The sequence below is a fragment of the Pipra filicauda genome, unplaced genomic scaffold, assembly GCF_003945595.2.
Source record: "Pipra filicauda isolate LSUMZ 115617 unplaced genomic scaffold, ASM394559v2 scaffold10_size6260569_pilon, whole genome shotgun sequence".
Classification (NCBI taxonomy): Eukaryota; Metazoa; Chordata; class Aves; order Passeriformes; family Pipridae; genus Pipra; species Pipra filicauda.
This window is the reverse complement of record NW_024103541.1, coordinates 1,951,242-1,974,320: the sequence shown is the minus strand read 5'-3', so window position 1 is coordinate 1,974,320 and position 23,079 is coordinate 1,951,242. Positions and strand designations below refer to the sequence as shown.

General features: G+C 41.2%; 1 protein-coding gene across 4 annotated transcripts in view; it reads left to right on the top strand.

Annotated features, from left to right (window-relative positions):
* The window catches only part of SEMA5B (semaphorin 5B), a 270,787-nt gene that overhangs the window by 187,928 nt on the left and 59,780 nt on the right, over positions 1-23,079 (top strand). For all 4 annotated transcript variants that reach the window (XM_039381823.1, XM_039381820.1, XM_027725635.2 and 1 more), the window contains exons 7-11: positions 2,787-2,849; positions 12,492-12,590; positions 13,322-13,535; positions 16,109-16,394; positions 20,647-20,782. In XM_039381823.1, the coding sequence (XP_039237757.1) occupies positions 2,787-2,849; positions 12,492-12,590; positions 13,322-13,535; positions 16,109-16,394; positions 20,647-20,782 (798 nt within the window). The remainder of the gene's footprint in view (positions 1-2,786; positions 2,850-12,491; positions 12,591-13,321; positions 13,536-16,108; positions 16,395-20,646; positions 20,783-23,079) is intronic.

Sequence of the window (23,079 nt, the reverse complement as noted above, 5' to 3'; positions counted from 1 at the left end):
ATCTAAGGCAGAGGAAGAACATATCTTCATCTGTGGAGGAGGGGCTTGGGTTGGACATACCAGTGAGAGGACACGGAGCACCAGCATTACACAGGGAGTTTGCAAAGAGGAGCCCAAGGCAACAGGGATGATGAGGGTGGGACATTTTGATCCGAAAAGACAGCCAATCAGTCAAGCAAAGAAACCAAACAATGCTGGAAAGCTTATGTGAAAGCCTCAAGATCAGAGGTCTGAGCCTGCCCAGGTCCAACCCAAAGGCCCTGACCACAGATGTGTGCAGGCCTCTGGGATCCCAGCACAAGGACTTGTCTAGGCTGTAGGTCAGTGGACCTTGCAGTACAAATATTTAAATGCACATTAGCTGCTTCGCTTTGCAGTTATACTTTTATTATTGTTAAGATGTTCTGCTTTGCAGGGTCATGAATATTTTCTTTGAGTCACCAGAGGTCATTGGAGTTACTTAGCCCACAAACTAACTCCTCCCTGTCCTGCCAAAGACATGTGTGGGACTTGTAAAACATGCTCTAGATTGCCATATTGCTTAATTATCCTCTTAGCTCTAATGAAGTGCACCCTGACTAATGATGCAGTCACAAACAACATGTTCCTATAATTTGGGCCATCACCAAGATCTTCTGTTATCTCTAGACTCATCAAGGTAGTGCTTCAGAAAGCTGAAGGGCAATGTGCCTAGTAAAAAAAAAAAACATTTAGGCACATCAGAACATAGCTGGAGGAGAGCAGTGCTCTGACTTGGACTATGTTTGCAACGTGCCTCGAAGTTCTGCGGTGCAGGTGTCTGGCAGGAAGAGCTGGGTGTCCTCTGGGAGGCCAAATTCTTCTGTTGCATTGCTGTAACCCCAGAAGACCCAGAGTATTTGCGGAGAAGAATCGATTGCTGAAGTAACCAACAATTTTTGTTTTCATTTTGTCCTGTCAAGCACTGTTAGGGTAAACTGGGCTCTATAATGGAGCTCCATCTCTGTTTTTTTTTAAATGGGAAGAAGGGCCACCTAATATGTGACCTCTTTTCTGATTTTTTTTTCTTTCTTTCTTTCTTTTTATTTTTTTTATATTAAGATTGTCAGAAATATGATCCAAGGTGCAAAGATATTGTGGTTAGGTGAATATGGGCTAGAGCTGGGACTGGGGATCAAAATACTGCTGTGCAGTTGTGTTGCAGATGTCAAGGGCTCCTAGGAGTCACCATTCAAAATTCCTTGCTCTCCTATGATGGCTTACTATGTGAGCTCTCTCATCCAGTGACATATACCCTCTCAGGATACAGCTTAATGATCCTTTCCAGCAAGGACTTATCCCAGGTCTTACAAAAACACGTCTGAAGCACAAGTTTTTGGCCTTCAGCCTGGATTGGGTTGCAGTACATGGAAGGTATTTCCCTAGTGACTCCCAGGGAAAGATCTGTGCTCTTCCCTTCTCCGACCAGATCTTTGACTGTGCTCATAAAGTCTTACTTCAAGCCAAATTGAATGGAATGCTCAGCTAATGGAGAGATGCCTTTTTTCTTTTCTTTTTAAGGAGGTAGAAATATCCCTTCCCCAAATGTTGTATATGAATGCATTTCCTGGGTGGTGGCATTTTTTGTAGTTCCGAATGAGTGTCTTCATGGACCTGAGCTGGGAGTAGGAAAATTCATCCTCTCTTCTCAGTGGTTTCCCAACTCTCTCCAGCAAAAAAGCTGGATTTATCATGTACCGAGGGGACAATTTCTATGGAAGCCTAGGTTTTAAAAAATATATTGGCTGCAGTGAGAAGGTTCAAGAAGAGTTCAGATCCGGACCGAACTTTGAAGCCATTTCCTTTGTTGGTAATGGACTGAGGAAAATAAAGAAAACCTGGCTCTGTTAGGGGAGCTTTGGATCTGTATCTGAACTTTGTGAGCCTGGCCTTTCCTTATGTAACAGAGCTATTTTTCTTGTACTCAGAATGATGTATTATGTATAGTATGGATGTTTATTTGTGTTTTCACCTCCAGCTAACTATACCTGCTTGAATTTGTTAAGACTATTTTTAAAAAGTGCTGAAGGGGGGAAAAATTGGACTGGGTATGTTTCTGAATATTTTAAATCTAAAAGTTCTCTCTAATGCAGCTTTTCTGGTCTTGACTTTTCTTGTTCTGAAGCAGTCAGTCAGAGCCAACTGGGGACCCCACACGTTCTCAAACCCCAGTCAACAGTGCCCTCAGCACTGATGTGTTTTACTCAATCTCAGGACCTGACCCCACTTTTCTGGCATCACAAATCACCATCAACCTTTCTCCCCACTTCCCCAGCTCCCAGTGGTTTTATCCAGCTTGCTTCACTGCAGGGTTATTTAAAAGGTAATAATCTTGGGGGTAAATTTAAGAAGACCAACAGATTTGTGCAGAACTGCTGGACTTTGCTGTAGGGAATGTTTTTGTTTTGGCAGTAAAAGCTGGTGAGTTTTATACAGCACTGTCCTCCTTGAAAAGAAGGTGATGACTCGGTGTGTGGGGTTTATATCTTGGACCTTCCAGCTGAATGGTGATCAGAAGTTGTATTTACATGTAAATTAAAGTCTGTCCTCTGTGAACATTCCAGTTGCTTCTGCCTCTGGACTTCTCATCTATTTATCATTTGTGTTCACTGTGAGCACAGTGGGAGCAAGATACATGTTTACTGTCACAATGCTGCTTTTAAATTGGTCTGTGTAAATTGACTGGAGATGCTTGCTCTTGTTTTGGGAGTCTCCAGACATGGTGGCTGGTGGCATTCTTATGTGACTTGTGCATTTTGGTTTTTCAGGCAACAGCATGGGGTTCAGATGAAGACACCAGGAGGTCCTGTCAAAGTAAAGGGAAAACAGAGGTGAGTTTTTCAATGGTATAATGCTGTTATGGGTAAATATATTTGGAACATGTGAAATCCACACAGGGAGCATCTGACACCAGCTTGAGCCTGTAAATTTGCAGCAGTTAGCTCTACCACCACATGTGTATAAGCACCACCGAGCGAGCCATTTCAAAGGCCCCCTGTCCAAGTTATTACACTTGCTCTGCAGGAAATTTAAAGGTGATTTCACTGCTGGAGAGGACACAATTTGTGATACATCAAGCAGCAGAGTGGTGGCAAGCTAGGGGTAGCATCTTGCAGTGGGGTCTGAGGCCAGGTTGGCTTAGTCTGGGTGCTCAGCGGTGAGCCGCTGGCATTCGGCCGCGTGGGATTCAATGCATGTTTGCAGTTAAGAGTTTATCATTATACAATTCACCTGAGAACTGAATCTGCTCACACACTGCAGTCTGTTCAGGTGGAATATCACAGAGCTGCTTTGGAGGCAGGTGCAGTCTTGCTGAACTGCAGTTTGAAGTAAGAATTGTTTGAAAAAACACATTCTGTCCCAGAAGTTTGGAGTTTGCAGGCGTTTCTGATTCAGCCACAGGGCCTTTCTGCCCCTCTTCTGAGAAGCTAAAACAAAGGCATCTATCTAAAAGCAGGAAATATTTTGATTTTTCAAATGTGATGTTCATTCTCATCAAAAATCTTCAAGTCTCAAGGGTGACACCTGTGAGGGTGTCCTATTGTCCTTAATGCTGCACTGCAAAGAGCTCTCAGTCCAAACCAAAGGAGCTGGACAAAGGATAAGACAGGATAAGCACAACCTTTGTTTCAACATGAACAGTCAAGCAGAGAGTGATTGTGTGGCTGACCCAAAATGCTGGAATCAGTTACAGTTCACTGCTTTAAACACAGGATTTTCTGTGTTTCCATTGACTATATTCATTTCATATAATACACTTTATGTGATTACTGTATTAACTTGTATGTACACAAAAAAAAGCTTGAATTTTGCAGATAGGCAACAATTTGCTTTATGTAACTGTGGAGACCAGGAGTATGGGTATCCTAGAACATGTCTTAGAGTTTCATGTAGAATCTACTTTATGCAGTAAAACATTATGGAGGCAAAATGGGCTGGGTTAGGTGAACACCAAACATGGCCAGCCACAAGAAGAAGAACAAGTAGGACAAAATTAACAAATTTCAGAACCCAAGACATGAGGAATTTTTGAATTTATGGCCTTTGTACTTTAAATATGCAAAGAAAGGATTTTCCTCTTTTCTTCCATTGTAAAGTCTGTGAGATTTAAGTTGTATCATATTGTTAATGAAGAATTTGAATTTATAACCCAGAATTAATTTGTCAACCCCTGGATAAAGCCATTCATTTGACTGAACAAATTCTAGGATAATTTCAATTTATCTTTGTTACTGTCTTGCCAAAAGAAAGCAATGGTCTGAGTATCTTCACTGCTGCCTCCTTACACTGCAAAGGGTTTACCAAAAATTTCAGAAAATTGATGCTCTGAACAGCTGAGTTTATGCTGATTTTGATACAGAGCTTGAAATTGTTTGCGGGGTGCAGTGACTATGGGTGAAGTTCTGAGGGACAATAATTAAGCAGACTGTTAGACACTTCTTGGTATACAATTAATGGCAAACAGAGTTGTTGACTAAGAGTCTGACAAGAAGGCAGGAAGCTACAAAGGTGGAAGGATTCTGCAGCAGCTAAACAAACACAGATCTCTCAGGTCTGTATCTACTCTAACCTGTGTGTCCACAGCTGAGTCCCTCTTGGGGCAACTCTACACTTCCCCAAGTGTAGAGTTACCTTGCAGAGAAATGACTCAGCAGTATCTCAAAAATACCGAGTTTAGTCTAGGCAGCTGGGTGAAGTGCTCTACTCCAGCTAAGAAGTCCAGCTCTGACCCAGCGTCTCTGCCCTTGTCTGAGTAAATGCAGCAGAAATGTGAACATTTCTGATTCTGCTGTGCAATGGTGGTACAAGATGCAGAACTCTGCTACAGCAGTGCTTTGTCAAAACTTGACTAATGGCAGCTTTCTACCTAACACAGATGATTTGATGATAAATATGTTATGGACTGTCAGGCACTTACATATGTGGTGATAGAAGCTAGAAAAAAGGAGGACCTTTGGCTCTTACATTAATTCACAGTGTAGTTTGCAGAAGTTATATCACTGGTCCATTTTCCTTTCCCATTTAATAATGTATGTATTTTAGGGTGAGGCTTTCAAAACCACCAGGTGTATTAAAATGCCTTTTTTCCCCCCTTCATTCTTGTGTCTGTTGAGTATTTAAATCAGATTCTTCCTGCTGCTTAGAAAATCTCTTCCTAAAATGCTTAGAGCTGTACTGTAAGAAAAATAAGAAGTGCAAAAATAAAAACCACAACATTCATATCACAAAAGTGTAATTATTATGGCATGATGGATACTCCACATTTGAGTACCTCTTGTCCGGAGAAAAGGCAAATGAAAAATCTGGGTCCCAGATTTAAGGTTGGAAGGTACCATTTCTTCTGGCACCTTGTATAGGTCTGGCCACAAACTTCGACTGCTTATTCCTAAACTGAGCTCAGTAACTTGTCTTTGGCTGCTGTAGCTTTTTGAAGAAAGCAGAAAGTTTTGCACTGGAGATGTGAAGCAAATGGGCTGACTGTGCTTTGCTGGCTTGTTCTAATGACAGATCACCTTCTCTGTTAACAATATGTACTTTATTTTCTCTTTGTATCTGGCTTCAGTTTTGAGTGGCTGGGTCTCATTTTGCCCTTCTCTGCTAGATAAAAGAACCCTTTAGTTACCAATATTTATTCTTTACAGAGGCACTTATACTCTCTTGTCAATTCAGTACTTAGGCCCTTTAAAAAATAAAAATATGAGTTCTACAAGCCTCTTTCTCTAAGTCATTTTTCTACTGCCCTTGAATATTTTTGGTGTGATTTTTTTTCTCCATTTTTTCACCTGTATTCTCTTGTCAATCTCTAATGCCCGAGTGTGATTAAAACAGCCTCCCACCTTCCTCTGTTCATATACATGGCAGTTTTGTTAGCTCTTCTGCCATAGGAGATCATTCAGAATGCCTGGCCACTGTGACCACTAAATCGTTTTCACAGTTACTACTCCTAGGATGTAATCTCCATGCTTATACATAAAGCCCTTTTCCTTTTTCTTTAATGCATAATATCTTACAAAAATGTATTTTGTTTGTTGGATCCAGCTCACCAACCATCCTGGCATATATCACTAAATATAGAGAGAGGCATTGGCTTCACTGGTAATTACTACGTTTGTAATTTTTGGGTTATCCACAAATGTTTTTTAAGAAAAATGTTGATTCTGGGCTGGTACCACCCCAGCTAGGGCTCTGCTAGAACAGAGCCTGTTTTCATCCCAGTAATTTATCAGATTTTAATACCGTAATGTGTAAGTTCTTGAGACTGATTTTAAAATTAACTCTCTGCAGTATATTGTGCATTATTAAAACAAACACCTTGGAAAGGTCTCTTTCATTTATGTTATTTTTATCAACTAAAACTTGTGGTTTCTTCAAAGAAGTGTACATGCTTTACTTGCCATGTCTCTGGAGATCCATGCTGGCTTCCACAAGTAATCATTCTTATTTTTCCAGCATTAATAAAATGTATCATGATCAGCACCTTTAAATTATCCCCTGGAAACCAGCCACATTACTGAGAGACAGTGCAGAGAACAAAGTCAGTGTTATGTTGCCTTTATTTTGTGTCTTCCAAATGAACTCATCCAGAGGTTGTAGTTAAAATGAGTGATGGATAGAGCAGAAGGGGAAGAAGTATATTTAATTGCATTAGCAGTTGCTCAGCTCCTAGTTTGTAATTGGTTTGTCTCTGCATAACAGTCCACATCCACCACATCTAAGGAATTTTGCCTGACATTGGAAAGTTGTGGCTTTTTAAACATGAGAACTTTGGTATTTCTTTTGTCTAAGCACCGAATTATTTGTAAACTTTCCAAAAGCAGCACAACATCATTTTAAAATGTGAAAAGAAACCACTTGTGAAAATGACAGTGAAAAATGGCATCTCTTAAGTGCTCCCCGAAGAGCTTTGTGTAGCCAGGAGGAAGATGATGCACTAATAACACTTCTGGAGCAAGAAAGAAATGAGAGAAATGTCTGATAGGCATCCAGCTAGCACTTGTCCCACTGTGTTGCCGGTATAGCTTCCTTCTTTTTTTGTATGATGCCCTGATGCTGTGGGGTCTTATGATTCACACAAGGTTACAGGAAAATCCTAGCCCAAGGCTTCAGCCCAGCTGAGTGGGGTTGGTGCAGAAATTGCTGAGCTAATGGAGGAATCAGCTGTTTCAGGCCTTCAGGTGGCTCTGTGTGACACAGAGGATGCGCTCTCTGCTTATCTGGTGAAACTGGGAAACTCTGCACCACTTAAAAATAATAGGCATCCAAGTAGGACAGGCACCATATAAATCCCCAGGCAAATAGAAATAACTGGGAGGCTGTCAGCTATTTTTTCCCCCTTTGTAACTTCTCCTAGAGACCTGAACCAACATTCCGATTACTTCTGCTAAGCTATCAATATAGAATCAGCCCCTAAGTTTGATTAAAGTCCATTAAAGAAAACTTGGCTGGAAAAATCATTAGCAATTCTCTTTACTGTCTATTGCACTCAGAGGAGAAAGACAGTTTGGTTGGGGCCTTGGCTTAAACTGAGTAGCAGAATTGCTTGTCCGAGGAAATAAATATAGATATCTGAAAGTGTGTTAATAGCAGTGCTCGAGAGCAAGTTAGGTCTTGATTATTTTTTAACAAATCGAGATAAACTGCAACAGATAAATTAAATGTTTGCTGCACTCTAAAGTCTCATTGAAGGGGTAACTTGGAGTTCTGCTGGCTAATTCTCTGAACTCCAGGTTTTACTCCAGGAGTTTGTGTTTCTCTGAGGATGGCAGACCATCTGCAACAGCTATTTGTCTCATACAGTGTATAACTGTGGTTTTAATCTATGATTAAAATATATCAGTATGTGATGAAATAGGGTTAGCCTAAAAAAATAATTAAAAAGGAAATGTCTGACAAAAGTGGTTTATTCAAACTAAAACTTTAAGTAGTGCCTATATATGGCTATGCTTTCAAAGAAAACTGCATTTGTACAATGAGATTAAGGGTTTATAACCTTTTAGAATGCTGGTGTTAAGAGATGACATAAGAAATGACTAAGAAGCATCTACACCTGGATTATTCACAGCATTCTGAAATTGTCTTTTTGAATTTTACCTCAAACAGAAGCTGCACTAGGTCAGCCCCTCCATTTGCTGATCTGTCCACATGAATGAAGGCAGTAACAGGGCACCACTCCTGCTTCTGGAGTTTGAAAATGTGCTCTCAGAGCAGCCTGACGTCTCTGTGAGCCAGAAAGAGACCTGGTCCTGTCCACAGTCATGGACATAGAGCATTCGCAGACAGTGAATGAACAGTTACTTTAAATGTTACAAAAAATAAAATAAATGAGGACAGGCTTAAACTAACGGGGTGGGAGGGAGTGGCTTCAGGGATATTTGTTCTGACTGAGATCCTGTGCCTTCTAGTGTTGAGCACTAGAAGTCATGTACTCTTCCTTTCTGGGAAAACAAGGGTCATTAGACTGGAAAAAAACTGATGCTTTCTAAATTTAAGGCCTTATCTCAAAGAAGGTTATTTTGAGGAAGGAGCAAGAACCTCAAAGTGGGTAACATGCAATTCATAGGAAAATCGGAGATACGCTTAATTCTCTGGCAGTGAGCCACAGGTTTTTATCAACTCTGCCATATATTTAATAATAATCCCAACTAATATAACTGAGTTATTCTTATTAACCATATAAATATGCAGTCTTCCCCTTTGTTTAAATCCTTAATCTCTTGATCCCAGTAATATCTTCTGGTGATGAGATTTGCAGACTGATCATACACAGCTTTAACTGTCTGCTCCATAATGTGAGAGCAGGATCCAAATATCATCTTGTCTGGACAGAGGTGGGTTCAAACTTGCCAAATTTTCTGGTTATATTAAAACCTGTCTGAATTTTGCCTTCTGGATGCCTGGAGTTTTCCAGCCACATGGAAGAAACTGCATTAAATAGCTCCTATTTTCTGTAGAGGTTTGTGAGATCATTTTACTACCCAGTTGCCTCAGCTATGAATTGTTGCAGAGAGAAGCGTACTGAATGACTTTTCAAAGCAAATCCAGGCTGGTTTAAAGAACACAGAGAGAAGGCTGTTCCTTGGTATTTATTTGGAGAACGGGGTAGAAAGAGGATCTAATGTAAATCTCACAGAGAGTGTCTTGAGAAAAATCCCACAAGTTGGACCTTTTAAGTGGTTTGGTTTCTTCTTTGCTTTCGTTGGAGCTTTCATAGACTGACATGACTGTCAATGGGTACGGCAACAAGAAACACGAGATGAGCACCATATTCCTTTTCAGGTCAGGCAGGTTAGAGAGATGTGACCTGGTAGTTAAACCTCTGTGGCTGCCCTTCAGGAGCTCCTCTAACTCAGCATGTCACCACAGCAAGTTTAGCACCTGCATTGTTTTGGTTGACAGATCAGGGCACATAATGTACATCTGTTTACTTTACTTTAAGTGTAGAAATAACTTTGAGAACAGTGTATGAAATGTGCATATTATCATTGCTCTTCCTCAAGAAGAATGGGGTGCTGCTATGATCATCAGTAAGACAGAGAAAATGCCTGGTCAGTTAATTCACAGGAACAACTACAGCTGGACATGACCCACACCTAGTAGCATAGTTTTTAAGCAGAGTAGAGAACATCCACTAGTCACCCCCCTTTCTGCCTTTTACAGCTAATGAAAACCAACCAGTGAGTTTGTTGTATCCAGTACCCTGACAAGTATCAGCTGTCCAATGTTTCCAGTCTGACACCTCACCCATACTGACTGTGCTCTTTTGCTCTTTGCTGCCGCAGTTGGGAATGGGCTGGAAGTCACAGATGAAGTATCCTGGAGCAGGTCAGACAGCAGCAGATATATTTGCTCAGTATGGTTTCTTCCTCTATTTCAGTAAATAACTTCTGCTTTGGACAGAATGGGTGCAAATAAAGCCATGCATAATTAGACTAAATAACACAAGATTATACTAGCTTCCAGCATCCTCACCAAGCCAGGCTACCAAGCCTAGAGTAAAAGTGTGCAATAGATACATCACTGCCAGTAGACTGCAGCATATGATCTTTCAGAGACATTCTTCTTGTATGCTATCTTCTAAGCTGGGAAGATTTTTATAGAAATTGAAGTTTGTTAATCTGTAGTACAGTTCTGTGCAAATAAGAGAATTCTCCAAATTAGGATTTTAGATTTCTGCAGGACAGGGCTTTAATTAGGAATACATTGTATAGCTAGGCAGGAGAGTGTCCAGCAACATAAATGGTTTTAGCTGGTTTAGGTCAGAAGCTGTGTTTAGACCCTGCACAAAGAAGGGAAGGGTGCAGGTGGAGGGGGAGCATATGGGTATTCTCTTATTGTGTGAAATTTGAGTACAGAGCTGAATTCTGGGTTAGATGCCAAATCAGTCATATTCCGAAAACAAAACTCTGTTGGGAGAGGACGTAATGCTTTTTGTAATAGCATTCACTCAAGAATTTCTATTACTTAGCATTTAAATATATAGTGGTCTTAACATTATGTGGGATTGAATAACTGTGGTCTACAGAAAGAGGAATTACTTAAAGCAGTCATGAGATACAGACATCTCTAGGGCAGGGAGTAAATGGGAGGGCTCCCAGCACTATGAAGCAATGACAGTAGAGGGCAGAGAGTCTGGCAAGCCTTTTGTCTTGTTAAAGGGAGCAATGAGACCTCTATTCTTAACACAGCGTTTGGGACAGTGCTTCTCAAGGTCCTGTTTGATGGACTGATGCACCGTCACCATGACTGATCTGCTTCTGAAATTGGAAGTGCCGAGTCGACCCAGCTATTATGAATCTAAGATCTCGTTTTTGGGTGACAAGCCTTTGCTATGTAAACCCCCGATGACCCTGCTGAGCCTCAAGTCTGTGGCACCCTGTAGCTTCTGCCTGGGCTGGGTGAGCGCTCCTGGGCTGGCTCTGGAGTGCAGTCCCTGTGATCTTCTCCATTCAAAAGCAAGCACCATGTGTCATGCTCATGCAGTCACTTGTCTGTGGCTAACACTGGTGGATGTCTGCACTGAATCCTTCAACAAGTAGATTTCCATAGAGCAAATGAAAGAAGATAGCATGTAATACAGCTAAGCAAGCCCCTTCCTTTCCAGGGGATGTTTTTACACAGCTGAAACTTGCAAATGAAGTCTTCAGGGAAATGATCAACAGTGTGGAGCGCTGTGAGACAGGGAAGCTTGCAAAGTGAATGCTCCTTACAGAAGGAGAAGTGGTGTCTGCAGCTGTAGGCTCAACTTAGTGGCAAATGATGATCTATTGGACGGAGGAAAGCAAAGCAGCCAGGATAACCCAGCTGAGTTTGTTATTTTTTAGCAAGTTTCCTTTTCTGTTTATTCTACAACATAATAGACTTTCTTCACTTGGAGCCCAGTGGGTGCCATCATTAGCTATTCCTCATATCCTTTCCTCTGAGGTGGCCCCAGAGGCCAGGGCAGGCAGGCTGTGCCAGGCTCACTGCTCATCTGTTGTCAAGGCTGTTTGGATGAACCTTGGGGTAGGTGGCTCTCGACCCTCTTGCTCTGCCTGTGGGAGTTGCACGCTAGTCTCACACCTCCCTTTTCCTGTGTGTACTGTTAGAAAGTTCCCACCTTATGTGGCCTCTTTCTCCTCTGCTGCTTAACTCCAGGAGATGCTCAGTTAGCCTGATCTGCAGTCCACAGGTCTCTGGATGTGAGGCTGTGAGGCTGTGAGGAGGAAAAGAGACCATGGCTCTTTCTGACAACATGAAGGTGATTTTCTGAAAAAATGACAACTGCAGCCTTGTGCTGCCACCCCTACCCCAGCATGGGACAGCAGGAGCCCTGCACCTTTGGGGACTGGCATGTGGAGGGAGCTACCTATTTGTACCAGCAAGTGGTCATGCAACTGAGAAGAGAGAATTTGCTATTTCTCACTGGCCTGGCCTTACAGAGAAACTCCCACCATGGAAAATCCTGAGCACACAATCCTCTGGGAGGCAGGAAATCACAGCCTGTTCAAGCATGAGATTGAGATTCTGACCAGCCTGGTCTATTAAAGAGAAGTTCCTGCTGTTTTCCTGCTGACATTGGTTTGAATTATAGTGCAGACAGACCCACTGTCCTTCACTGGAGTCTGTGTCTGGGTAATGTTTTCAAAGCTGCAGCATTGCTGGAAAAATAGGTCAGAACTATCATGGAAAGAGGGAGAATTTCTCTTCCAATCTAAGCAGAGCACAGAAAGACATTTGTGTAGTTATGAGACTCAGAGTCAACCTGATGGATAACATCCTATCCAGGGACTGTGCAGGGCTATGGTTAGAGAGATAACCAGCAAATCGGGCTTGCTCACTTAGACCACTAGCTCCCTACAGCTGTGCACTGCTTGATGCAACAAACCTCAGCCCAAGTTAGAGCTGAGGAAGGTGTATTCCAGCTGCCACACAGGTATTTTTATAATGTAATAAAATTTTCAAAAATCCTTTGTCTCTGTCTTGTGTCCCAATAGGAAGAGTGCCAGAACTATGTCCGAGTGCTGATTGTTTATGGCAAGAAGGTTTTTACCTGTGGCACCAACGCCTTTTCACCAGTGTGTTCCAGTCGACAGGTCTGGTTTGCCTCTTTTACAGTGATGGAAAGGGTTGGATGCATGCACTGGGGAAGTCCAGTCATTTGGCAGGGCATCATTGCTACAGAGAATATGTTCTAAATGTAGCTGACCTCAAATTATTTTGGTTTTCTTCTTTGGGTCGCTTTGGGCTGCTTTGGGGCAATGAGTATATCTGCAGGTGGGGAACTAAAAGCTTGTTTTATGGGTAAGTTGGACCTGGACAAAGTGTTGCTCATGTAAACCTTGAGTATGGTGCTGAAAATGGGGAATATAGACAAGCTTACCTGTCTGAGCTGAATACTTAGAAGTTACTTTAAAATAAATGACAAAACTCCCTTTGGCTGCAACAGAGGCAGGAGCAGGCCCAGGGCAATGTTTATTTTTTTGGTTTTTAATGGCAGTATGTATTCAGGGGGTGTCTATGGAAGATTAGAAACCTGTGCTAGCACCAGGAGCACCTGATTACACCGAGCACGCTGGGGCTTTATTGGCAGTGGATTTACCCTTCGTACAAAGCAATAGAATCAGTGAGGCTCAGACACAACTTCTTATATTGGCAAATGACAGATGTAAAGATCAATTTATAGTCATTACTTACATTACATTCTCACAGTTACCTGTTTTTTTAAAATCAGAGTTCTGCTTGTAGATACTCATGGGCAAACTAAATTCTCTGTGTCAGTAAGAAAGCCAGATGCTCTTTAAGTTCTCTTTTCTTTTAAATACAGGTAGGAAATCTCAGCAAAATCATTGACAGAATTAATGGAGTGGCTCGGTGCCCATATGACCCTCGGCATAACTCGACAGCTGTGATTACATCACGAGGAGAACTGTATGCTGCAACTGTGATTGATTTTTCTGGACGGGATCCTGCTATTTACCGCAGCCTTGGAAATGTTCCCCCACTTAGGACAGCACAATACAACTCCAAATGGCTCAATGGTAAAGTCATGTGGGTCACATCTGAGCAAAAGATGTATTAAAGTCAGCTTGACAGGCTTGTAAATCTTTCCCTCTCTTTTCATATTGAGATCCAGAGGTATGATGGGGAAGGGCTTCCAGTGCAATAATCAATGCAGCTTGGAAGACATTTAAAAAGAGCCCGAAAGTATTTCAGAGAAGTTGATTTAGAATACAGAAAGTGGGTCTTACAGGTTACTTAACATATATATGGGTCTCTGTCTTGTGAGATGACCAAATATATCATTTTAACAAGAAAACCACTCGAAGATCTGAAGATCAAAACCAACTTAAAGTATCATATTGTTGACCCAGTTCTGCAGAATGATAAGCACTCTCTACTTCCCCTGACTCAGCTGAACATGGTTGGTTTCAGTGCAAGATCAGTCCAAAAATGAGAAATTTCACAGCACATTATGTTCCATGTGAATTCATGCCGATGTGGATTTATAGTTATTAAAAGCAGCTCTTACCCCAGTGTGATAATACCCTGCATGAAGCAAGCTATAGAATTTCAACCAGTAATCCCTGCACTGAGTCCACGCAGTTCTGACTGGGGCAAAGCACTTCTTGTCTGAGCAGAGTGTAGTGATGGAGATCCCAATATTCCCCCTCTCTCCTTTTACCCAGGTAAATTGACAATATAGTCAGAATCTTTCTATTAGATTTCAGGACCTTTCAATTAAAGATAAGAGCAGTGGGACTGTGCACTGTCTGGAGCTTAAAGAGGCTGAACTAAGACTTCTGCAGGCATACTGAAGCCAGTATGGAGATCCGGAAATTTAGGAAAAGGATGTCATCAGGCAAGACTGTGAATTAGGACCAAGAAGCATCATAGCTCATATACACTCATTAGAAATAGGTTCCTCTTGCCTGCACATGAATGCAAGATTCAGAAGGAATCCACATGGTAAGAGGGGAGTTTAAGAAAGACAAACAGTAACTGAGGTTCTGGTATGTGACTGGAAAAACTAATGTGACTCTTGGATTTATAACCTGGTGCAGCATTGGTGACATTGGAGTAATTTCATCCTGTTCTGGCCACTTTTCAACAAGAAACAGAAAACTTGAAGGTGATTCAGAGAAGAGCCTTGCAGTGATTTGATGCTTGGAAAGCCTGCCTCACAGTGAGAGACTTAAGGAGCTCAATTTATTTATCTTTCTGAAAAGGAGATAAAAGGTGTTTTGTTCATGATATGGAAGTACTTACATCAAGAGAAGATTTTGGACAGGATAAAGTTCTTTAATCTAGCAGACAAGTCATGACAAGCACCTGTGATTGGAAGCTGAAACCAGATAATGTCAAATGGGAAAAGAAGTACAGGTTGCAGCTGGGTCAGTCTTTAGTCAGTTGAACAAGTCACTGAGGAAAGTGATGGATGTAAAGCCATGTGACATTGTCCAGTAAGATCAGATCTCCTTCAAAAGATGTGGTCTAATTCACCTGTTAGTTACAGGATCCAATGGTGGAATTACAGGGTGAAATTCTCTCGTTCATGTTAGACAGAAGGTCAGATTGGTGATCACAACAGTCCCTTTAAGGTTCATGATTTATTTGAAGGAGAAAGTTTGATGAGAGATGTTTTGCAGTGCCCTTCCTTCTGTACCATCATCTGCCTCCCAAACCTGCTGTGCAGCAGCAGCAGCCTACCTCTCCCTCAACCACAACTCTGTTCTTTCACTCCTGGGCTGCAGCATTAAAGGAATTCTGTTCTTCCCTTTTTTCTTCTTCCTTTGAGCATTACTCAGAAAAGAACACTGTAAAAGCACCCTATAAAACCAACATGGGTTTTTTTCTCTGTTTGGTCAAATATTATTCATTGGCCAACCTTTTCCCTTTGCCAAAGAAACTGTTAGGATAAAAGACTATACACTTTAAAGCCTTGTTAAATACCCAATTAAAATATTCCCTACTAGACCAATTCCAGGTTATTTTCAATTCTTGTGAAAATAATAACAATAATTCTAGGAAAAAATGCATTAAGGAGAGCTTGTTTCACTGCTGCCAGTCTGTGTCATGGGTTTGTTTTATGGACATAAGATAATCTTTTGTGCCTAGAAACTGGAAAGGTTTCATGATAAAAACCAGATGTGACTGTACTGGGAGAGTAGGTTGAATGTTTCAGTGCAGCAGCCTGGGGAATTGGGCGGATGCACGCAGCATATTTAACACATCATAAGGTGCACTTCAGAAGCGAATAGGTGAAGGAGCCCAATGGGAAGACTTTATGTTGCAAAATGAGTATAGGTACAGAGAATAGTCATGCATATGCAAAGTGTTGAACTCTACTTTCTCTGAAATCAGTAGTAGCTTTGCCAGTAAAGTGGGGAAGCTATGGGGTCTTTCCAAGGTCTGAAAAAAGGTACTAAAGTTATATACCAATATGTCATTATTCCTATCTACTTATTTTATGTCCTCTGCTAACTCCAACTCCTTGTGGTCCCAGCCTTGACAGCCTGCATAAAGGGAGCTGGCAGCGCAATGCAGTGAGCAAGTCAGTGAGCATTGATTGATTTCTAACCTGTATAAATCTCTTCAAATGTTTGTTTTTCAGAGCCTAACTTTATTGCTGCCTATGACATTGGTTTGTTCACCTACTTCTTCTTCCGTGAGAATGCAGTGGAACATGACTGTGGGAAAACAGTGTATTCTCGTGTGGCAAGGGTTTGCAAAAATGATATTGGAGGGAGATTTTTGCTGGAGGACACATGGACAACCTTCATGAAGGCCAGACTGAACTGCTCCCGTGCTGGAGAAATCCCTTTCTATTACAATGAATTGCAAAGCACCTTCTACCTTCCTGAGCAAGATCTGATCTATGGTGTCTTCACTACTAATGTGTAAGTTGTACTGGTTTTACTGCTCTTCTTCTATACCCAGCAGTCTGAGGCTGACAATATATTGATTTCTTAGACAGTCTGAGCAATAATTTTAGAAAGATCCTTTGGTTAACAGGAAGGGATAGATCTGTGATATCCGTCACAGCAACATAGCCTTCAGGACTATGTTTTTAATCCATGGTTTATAGATTCCTGGAGTCCATAAAAGGTGACTGTGCAGTTCTAGCGTAACTTAATTTGATATAAACCTGGACAGTGAAAAGACTACTGACTTTTTGTAGTGACAATGCAACTTGTGTAGTTCAGGGGGGTGATCTGAAAATGACCCAACAGAAAAGTATAAGTGATTTCCAACCAGGTTAAGTGCCTGGACAACCTGACACAACTGTGCAAATATTGGACCATGACTGGTCCATACGCTTGGGAGTGAAGGACTGGAAGGAGAAGAATGAGGCAGATGGGATCACAACGGCCTAGACTGAAATCAACGTATATTGCTGTTGAACAACACTGTAATAACAAGGTCATGCAGGCCACAAGGCATTTGACATTTCCAAGGGGTGCTTAGCCTCTGCTACAGACTGTTTCAGGTCCACAAATCAAAAGCAGCGTTGAAACTCTGAGAGGAAGGCATGATTTCTGATACTTCATAATCACCTCTTCTTGGCTTGATATTGAAAAAACTTGTAATTGGAATGATTTAGTGTAGCTGTGAAAGCAGAAAGAGGAGAGGAGTTAATTAAAAAATATATTAAAAAACTCATAATGTATATTTTTAAGTCGGGAAAACTCAAATAACTTTTTCTCTGACGCCCAAGGCTAGGATGATAAGTTTCGAGCTATAACCAGTCTGCCTGGTATTGAGTTTCAATAATACATGTTCTCCAGGGGGGTGTTAGCCTGATGTGTAAACTAGAGAATGAAAATCTGAGTGGTTACTCCTCACAGCAAATGCTCCAAGTACCTTCCTCATGGTGGGTAGCCAACTTCTTTGGGGGTTTTGTGTGCAGTGGTGTACTGTGCAATGTGAATAAGGACCTGTTCCCAAGAAGCCCACAGTAAACCAAAGAAGTGAAACCCTGCTGAAACACAAGCCTTCCTGTTTTAATGTGTCACCTGCTGGGGTGACTGGGCTTGAACTTCAGCCCTTGAAGTCACAAAGCATCAGCCCCAACTTCTTGAGCTAAAACACTGTTGGGAGTTTCACTGTGAGTCTACAGATCCCAAATGTTATTCCCACTCTGTAAATTCCAGGAAATAGGGAGGTGTTTGGCCACCCTTATCCATCTTCATGTTTTGTTTCTGCTCCAACAACAACAAAAAAAAACATTGCCAACATCAGTCAAAAGTGAGCCAGTGAAGAAGCAACTGGAAAAAATGAACATGACTGAGCACTGCACCTTCACTGTGGACACTGGGGAAGATCTGTTCTCCAACTGAAAGGCACACGAGTCATTCTCTAAAAACATTTAGAGGACGTTAGCCAAACATCCTGAATATTAAAAGGAAGCCTGCCTACTGCTTTGGGCACTTGAGCGGACCTTTCTTTTTTTTTTTTTTTTTTTTTTTTTTGCAATTTGAGAGGTATTCTGTCCCATAGTGATAATGTTTTATCTTTCCATTTGTTCATTCATCCAGCCAAGAACAAAAGTTGGAAATGAGAAAATTACTAATAACTGTATTTTATTTATCAAAATGGTGATGTTTTTGGACTATAAGGGGGGAGACATAGACTAGCTCTGGTTGAAACAGTTCATTTCTTCTGTGTCTGTCACCCAGGTTTAACATGACACGTGATGAGTGTTATCTGTCTCCTGTGAGTACATTTAAGTCACTCTTCATACATGAGGGATGTACATCCTCTCCTGTATCTTGTATCTTCTGGACACAATATAAGATGTAACATTTCTGTAATTGAAGAAATTAGTTATTGATAATAGCTAAAGTTAGATCAAATAGCATTTCGGGTCTACAACGTGGTGTTCTTTTGAGAGTTCAAACAGAAAATATTCCAATTTGTCATCCAACTAGAGAAATAATGGTAATTATTCTTTTAAATTCCACGGGGACTTAGATCATGCTGCATGAGCTCTGCATACCAAAGAGGGTTAATGTATGCAACAGTCTGAGTTTCTTTACAATAAATACCAATGCATCACAAAACTATGTTATTTTTTGTTTACAGGTATTTTTTATTTTGGAAGGTTCATGTTTAATGAATTTAAGGTCATCTTCTAACAAAGGGGAATTAGTGGTTTTGGTAACACCCACGCATAGATTTATTGCTTCATGTTATGTTATACCCAGCTGAATCAGTGGGAAAGAGAGCTTTTGGGGGAAGCTGCTGATGAAATATTTAAGATGTTTTTATTAAAATTTTTCTGGGAGGTAATAGAGACAACGTTAAAACCTGCTTGAACTTAACCCATTCTCTAAACCAGCTAGTTAATCATAGGAGGTAGGATATGGGAATAAAGGAGGTTCACTTCACACCAGGAAAACACAGAGGCTAGCTGCACCACTTGGTGTCACTGGCCTCAGACTGGGATCAAACTTTTCATAAGGAGGGATGGGAAATACGCCAGGCCACAGATGAAAAGGAAAATGGGCCACAGATTTAATGGAAAACCTCTTTCCTTTGTCCTTTCCAGCCAAAGGGAAAGGACTAAACTATGGAGTCCTTAGGAAGGCCCTAAAAATATCTGGGGTTTTTTCCTATGTATTTTTGTTAGATTAGTGGAATTTTATTCTTTCTTTTCCTGTTTTACTTTCTTTCTCATTTTTTTTTCTGTGTTCGCCTCAAGGCATTTACTTGCCATCCATCATTAGCTTTGTCTTAAGAGCTGCCATCTGCGAGCTCTGCGTCAGCAGTGTTCAGACAAAAGTGGAGAAAGGTTTGCCTGGAGTTGCTTTGACGTGTCCAAAGTGAGCTGCTCCATCACTCTGGGGATGGAAGGGGCAGGGGCAGAGCAGAGAATGGGAAGGCAAAGCAGGAAGTTCTTCCTGATGTTGTACTGCTTGGAAGAAAGCAGTAAAAGAATGCTGTAAAAGAATCTGTTTCTCGGCTTTCCAGCCTGGGATTGAGGAGAAAGGCTTTTTTGTGTGCAAGAGAGTGTAATTATTGGCTTAGTAAAAATAAATGTGTTCTTTTCAGAGAATTCAAATTGCTTTAATTAGCAGAAAGATACATACAGCAGGACTTGGGTTATTTAAGAGGCACCGTGACGAGTCAGTCTCTTATGCTAGCCCTATTTTTAGTTTTATTCTGATATCTTTTCTCTTAACCTTGTAGTTTTCCTTAAAAAAAAAAAAAGGCAGGGGGGAAGGGATGAACTGGCAGCAGGTTTGAATTTCAGGTTACCATTTATCAAATGTCCTTCTTTGGACTGATTTCACTGAGGTGCTGTCACCATCTAGGAAGTGCCTCTTGAGGCAAAGGCACTGAGCTGGCTGATGACCTTGCAGAAATTGGTCCTCCAGGACTGAAATGGAACAGCAAAGGCCAACAGATCTGTGTGCCAGTCTGACTGGGCAGCAGAGCATCCCTAAAACAAATTTCCTTCCAAAGAGTCCTTCCTACATCAGCATTTCCCTAGCTGTGCCTCCCCTGGCTGGTGTGTGCGTGGTGAACAGTCTGCCTTAGACAGATGCTCTTCCCAGCTGGGAACACAAAGAAGTGAACTGTGGTCATTGGAAACAGAAGCTTTCATGAGTTAGCAAGACCTTTATGTGTGCTGAGCTTCTGTCACAACCAACCTGGTTTTCACTGTCACCCTTTCCCTTCCTCTGCATATATGTATGTATAATATTATGTGATATATTTTATAGCTGAAGATTTCAGGAACCTGTGGAAACAGCATTTCACCTTGAGAAACACCAAGAGATTAAAAATCAGGTTGTTTGTAATCAATAAAGATAGATGGGTTGTTAAAAAAATAAAAATAAAACCAAACACAAATAATCCATGCAAATTAAACTGTATTCACCTTTCTTGTCAAAACTGCTCCCATGGCCCTTAAATCACTGACATTTTAAAACCAAACTTAAAATTCATTCTCAAAATTGTCACGCAAGTCATCTGCATTTTACAGCTTATTTATTTATTTATTTTTACTCTCTGAGAGATTGGCATCACTGTACATCTACCTAGCAATTTACATGTATTTTATTTGAGTGGAGTTTGATGTCTGTTATGATGAAAATGTCAATGTTCTAATGATTAAATTGATTTTTTTTTTCTCCCCTTTTCCAGAAACAGCATAGCTGCCTCAGCAGTGTGTGCCTTCAATCTGAGTGCCATTACTCAGGCATTTAATGGCCCTTTCCGTTACCAAGAAAACCCAAGATCAGCCTGGCTGCCAACGTTAAACCCCATCCCTAATTTCCAGGTACTGCTGTTGCCCTTCAATTTACTGCAGTCCCTTTTACATTCTGTCACTCCATTGGGTTGATTTGTGTAGGGCTAATTTTTCCAGGTGGACCCACAGTGCAGATAAATTGTATTTCTCCATATTTAGGAGTGTTTTAGTCTGTGGAACTCCTTGCCGTGTTATTGAGACCACAGGATACGTGGCAAAAATTTAATGGTTTAACCGATAAGAATGTTCTGATTTTTTACAGTAATGAATAATTTAAATCACTGTTACACTTGTCACTGAGACATGTACTCTGAGAACATGATTCTCACAAGGGGACACAGAGACATGTCTCCACCAGAGCTGGGAAGGATTGAAAGCTGAAGCTGGACAAAGTCAAACTAGAATGGAGACAACCTATATTTTTTAAACAAGAAATGTAATTAACCACTGTGACTCTGGAAGGATGTGATGAATTCTCCATCACTTGACAGGGCCCCTAAGGCTACCAGTGCTTCAGTGGAAGATGGATGACTTTCTAAGACATGGTAGCTCAGCCAGAAGTCATGGACGTGTTGCCACAGTAACTGGTGGAGGAGGACACATGAGGATTGTTACAGAGGTTCCTTCTCAGCTTAAAAATACTTGGTTTTATGAATTAGCAACTTTTCAGGATTGTCAGTTAAAGCAAATTTGAAAATTATAAGACAGCTTCAGTTACTTTATGCCCAGATCCAGTCAGTGCGGTGCAGAGTGTGTGTGTGATAGCCCCAGCAAACTTCAGTCTTCTGAAGCATGAGCCCATTTTACAGCTCAGTCCCTTTACATCTGAGGAATCCTAGGGAGGATGAACTTGTATTCCTGTCCTTGCTTCCCCATGGTAAATCCTTTCATCCCGATTGTAAGAATCTGGCTCTCCTTTACTATGGCAAAGGTGCTGTGGCTGCCTGCAAGTGCCATCTGCCTTCAAGCTGGTGATGTCAGGGACCTTCCAAAAGGAAGTCTGCAGTCACCTGAAATCACAGCAAGAGCAGATGGGAGGCATGTCTCTGCTGCAGGCAGGGACAGGCTTTTCTTCCTGCTGAGGAACCTAATTTCTGCCCCTGAATTCCCTCATGGCACCTGACTGAGGGCTTCTGCACTTAAAAGGTGGGACAGGTTTGGACTCTTGATCACCCTCTCATCTTGATGCACTCAAAAACCAAGAAACAAAACTTTTCTGAAGGCCGAGCCATGCCAAACATGGCAAGGCTTTTTTGTTGTTTGTGTTGTATGTTTGTTTGGTCTTGTGTGGGGTTTGTTGTTGTTGTTGTTGTTTTGTTTTTTAGTTTAAAGGGAATATTAAGGCTAGCTGAGAATCAAGGACTTTCTGTCCCTCACATAACCCAGAAGGAATAAAAAAGGACTTTGGAAAGCATTTCCATGTAGTAAGAAGTATCAGATAAAATGTGGAGTGTAAAGATTGCAGCAGCAAGATGAAAGAAAAGGGTCAGAGGAAAATAAGGAAAGGAAAAGGAGGTATGTGGCAGACAAAAGGAAGATTGCAAGAAGATATTAAGATGTTTTTCAAGTACAGAAGGAACAAGAGGTCAGTGAGGGGCCTTTAGGAGATGACAAGGGTAATTTAGTGACAGAAGAGGTAGATATTGCAAAAAAATTAAATTAGTTTTTTGCCTCAGTGTTCACAAAGGAAGATGAAGGAAGCATGCCAGAATTTTTTTTCTTGTGGAAAGGAAGGAGAAATACTGAAGGATACAGAGGATCAGGACAGTGCAGATAATCAGGAAATTAGAACAAAACAAAATAAAACCAAACTAGGGGGATGCTGTGTCAGCACATGATCTGCCAGTAGACCAAAAGGATTATCTGTGACTTGTTGAGAACAGAAAACAAAACCAACAATGACATTCCTGCCACTAGGACTCCTTTTAGGTGGTACTCTAGAAAGGAAAGTGAGTGGGGAGAAAAGCATCCAAAGCAAGACAGTAGTGAGAACCAGAAGGAGTAAAGGATACAGCAGAAGAGAGAGATCTAAAAACTCTTTAGAATGTGGGATGAGTCATGAACTAAAAAAAGACTCTTGCAGTAGAAAAAAGCATTAAAACCTACCTGAGGACACATCAAAAACGTACTGATGTTTCTTTAGTTTGGCTACTTAGGAAGATGCTCAAGTTGATTAAAAAGTGACCACGTTCATAGGTGGTGAGAATTAGTATAATTCTGTTCTCCTAGTTTACACAACCTCCAAAATATTGTAGGGCTTAGTACACCAGACATTGAGATCCGTATTTATTGTGTAAATGTGTGCTAAATTCCTGACAACTCATTTT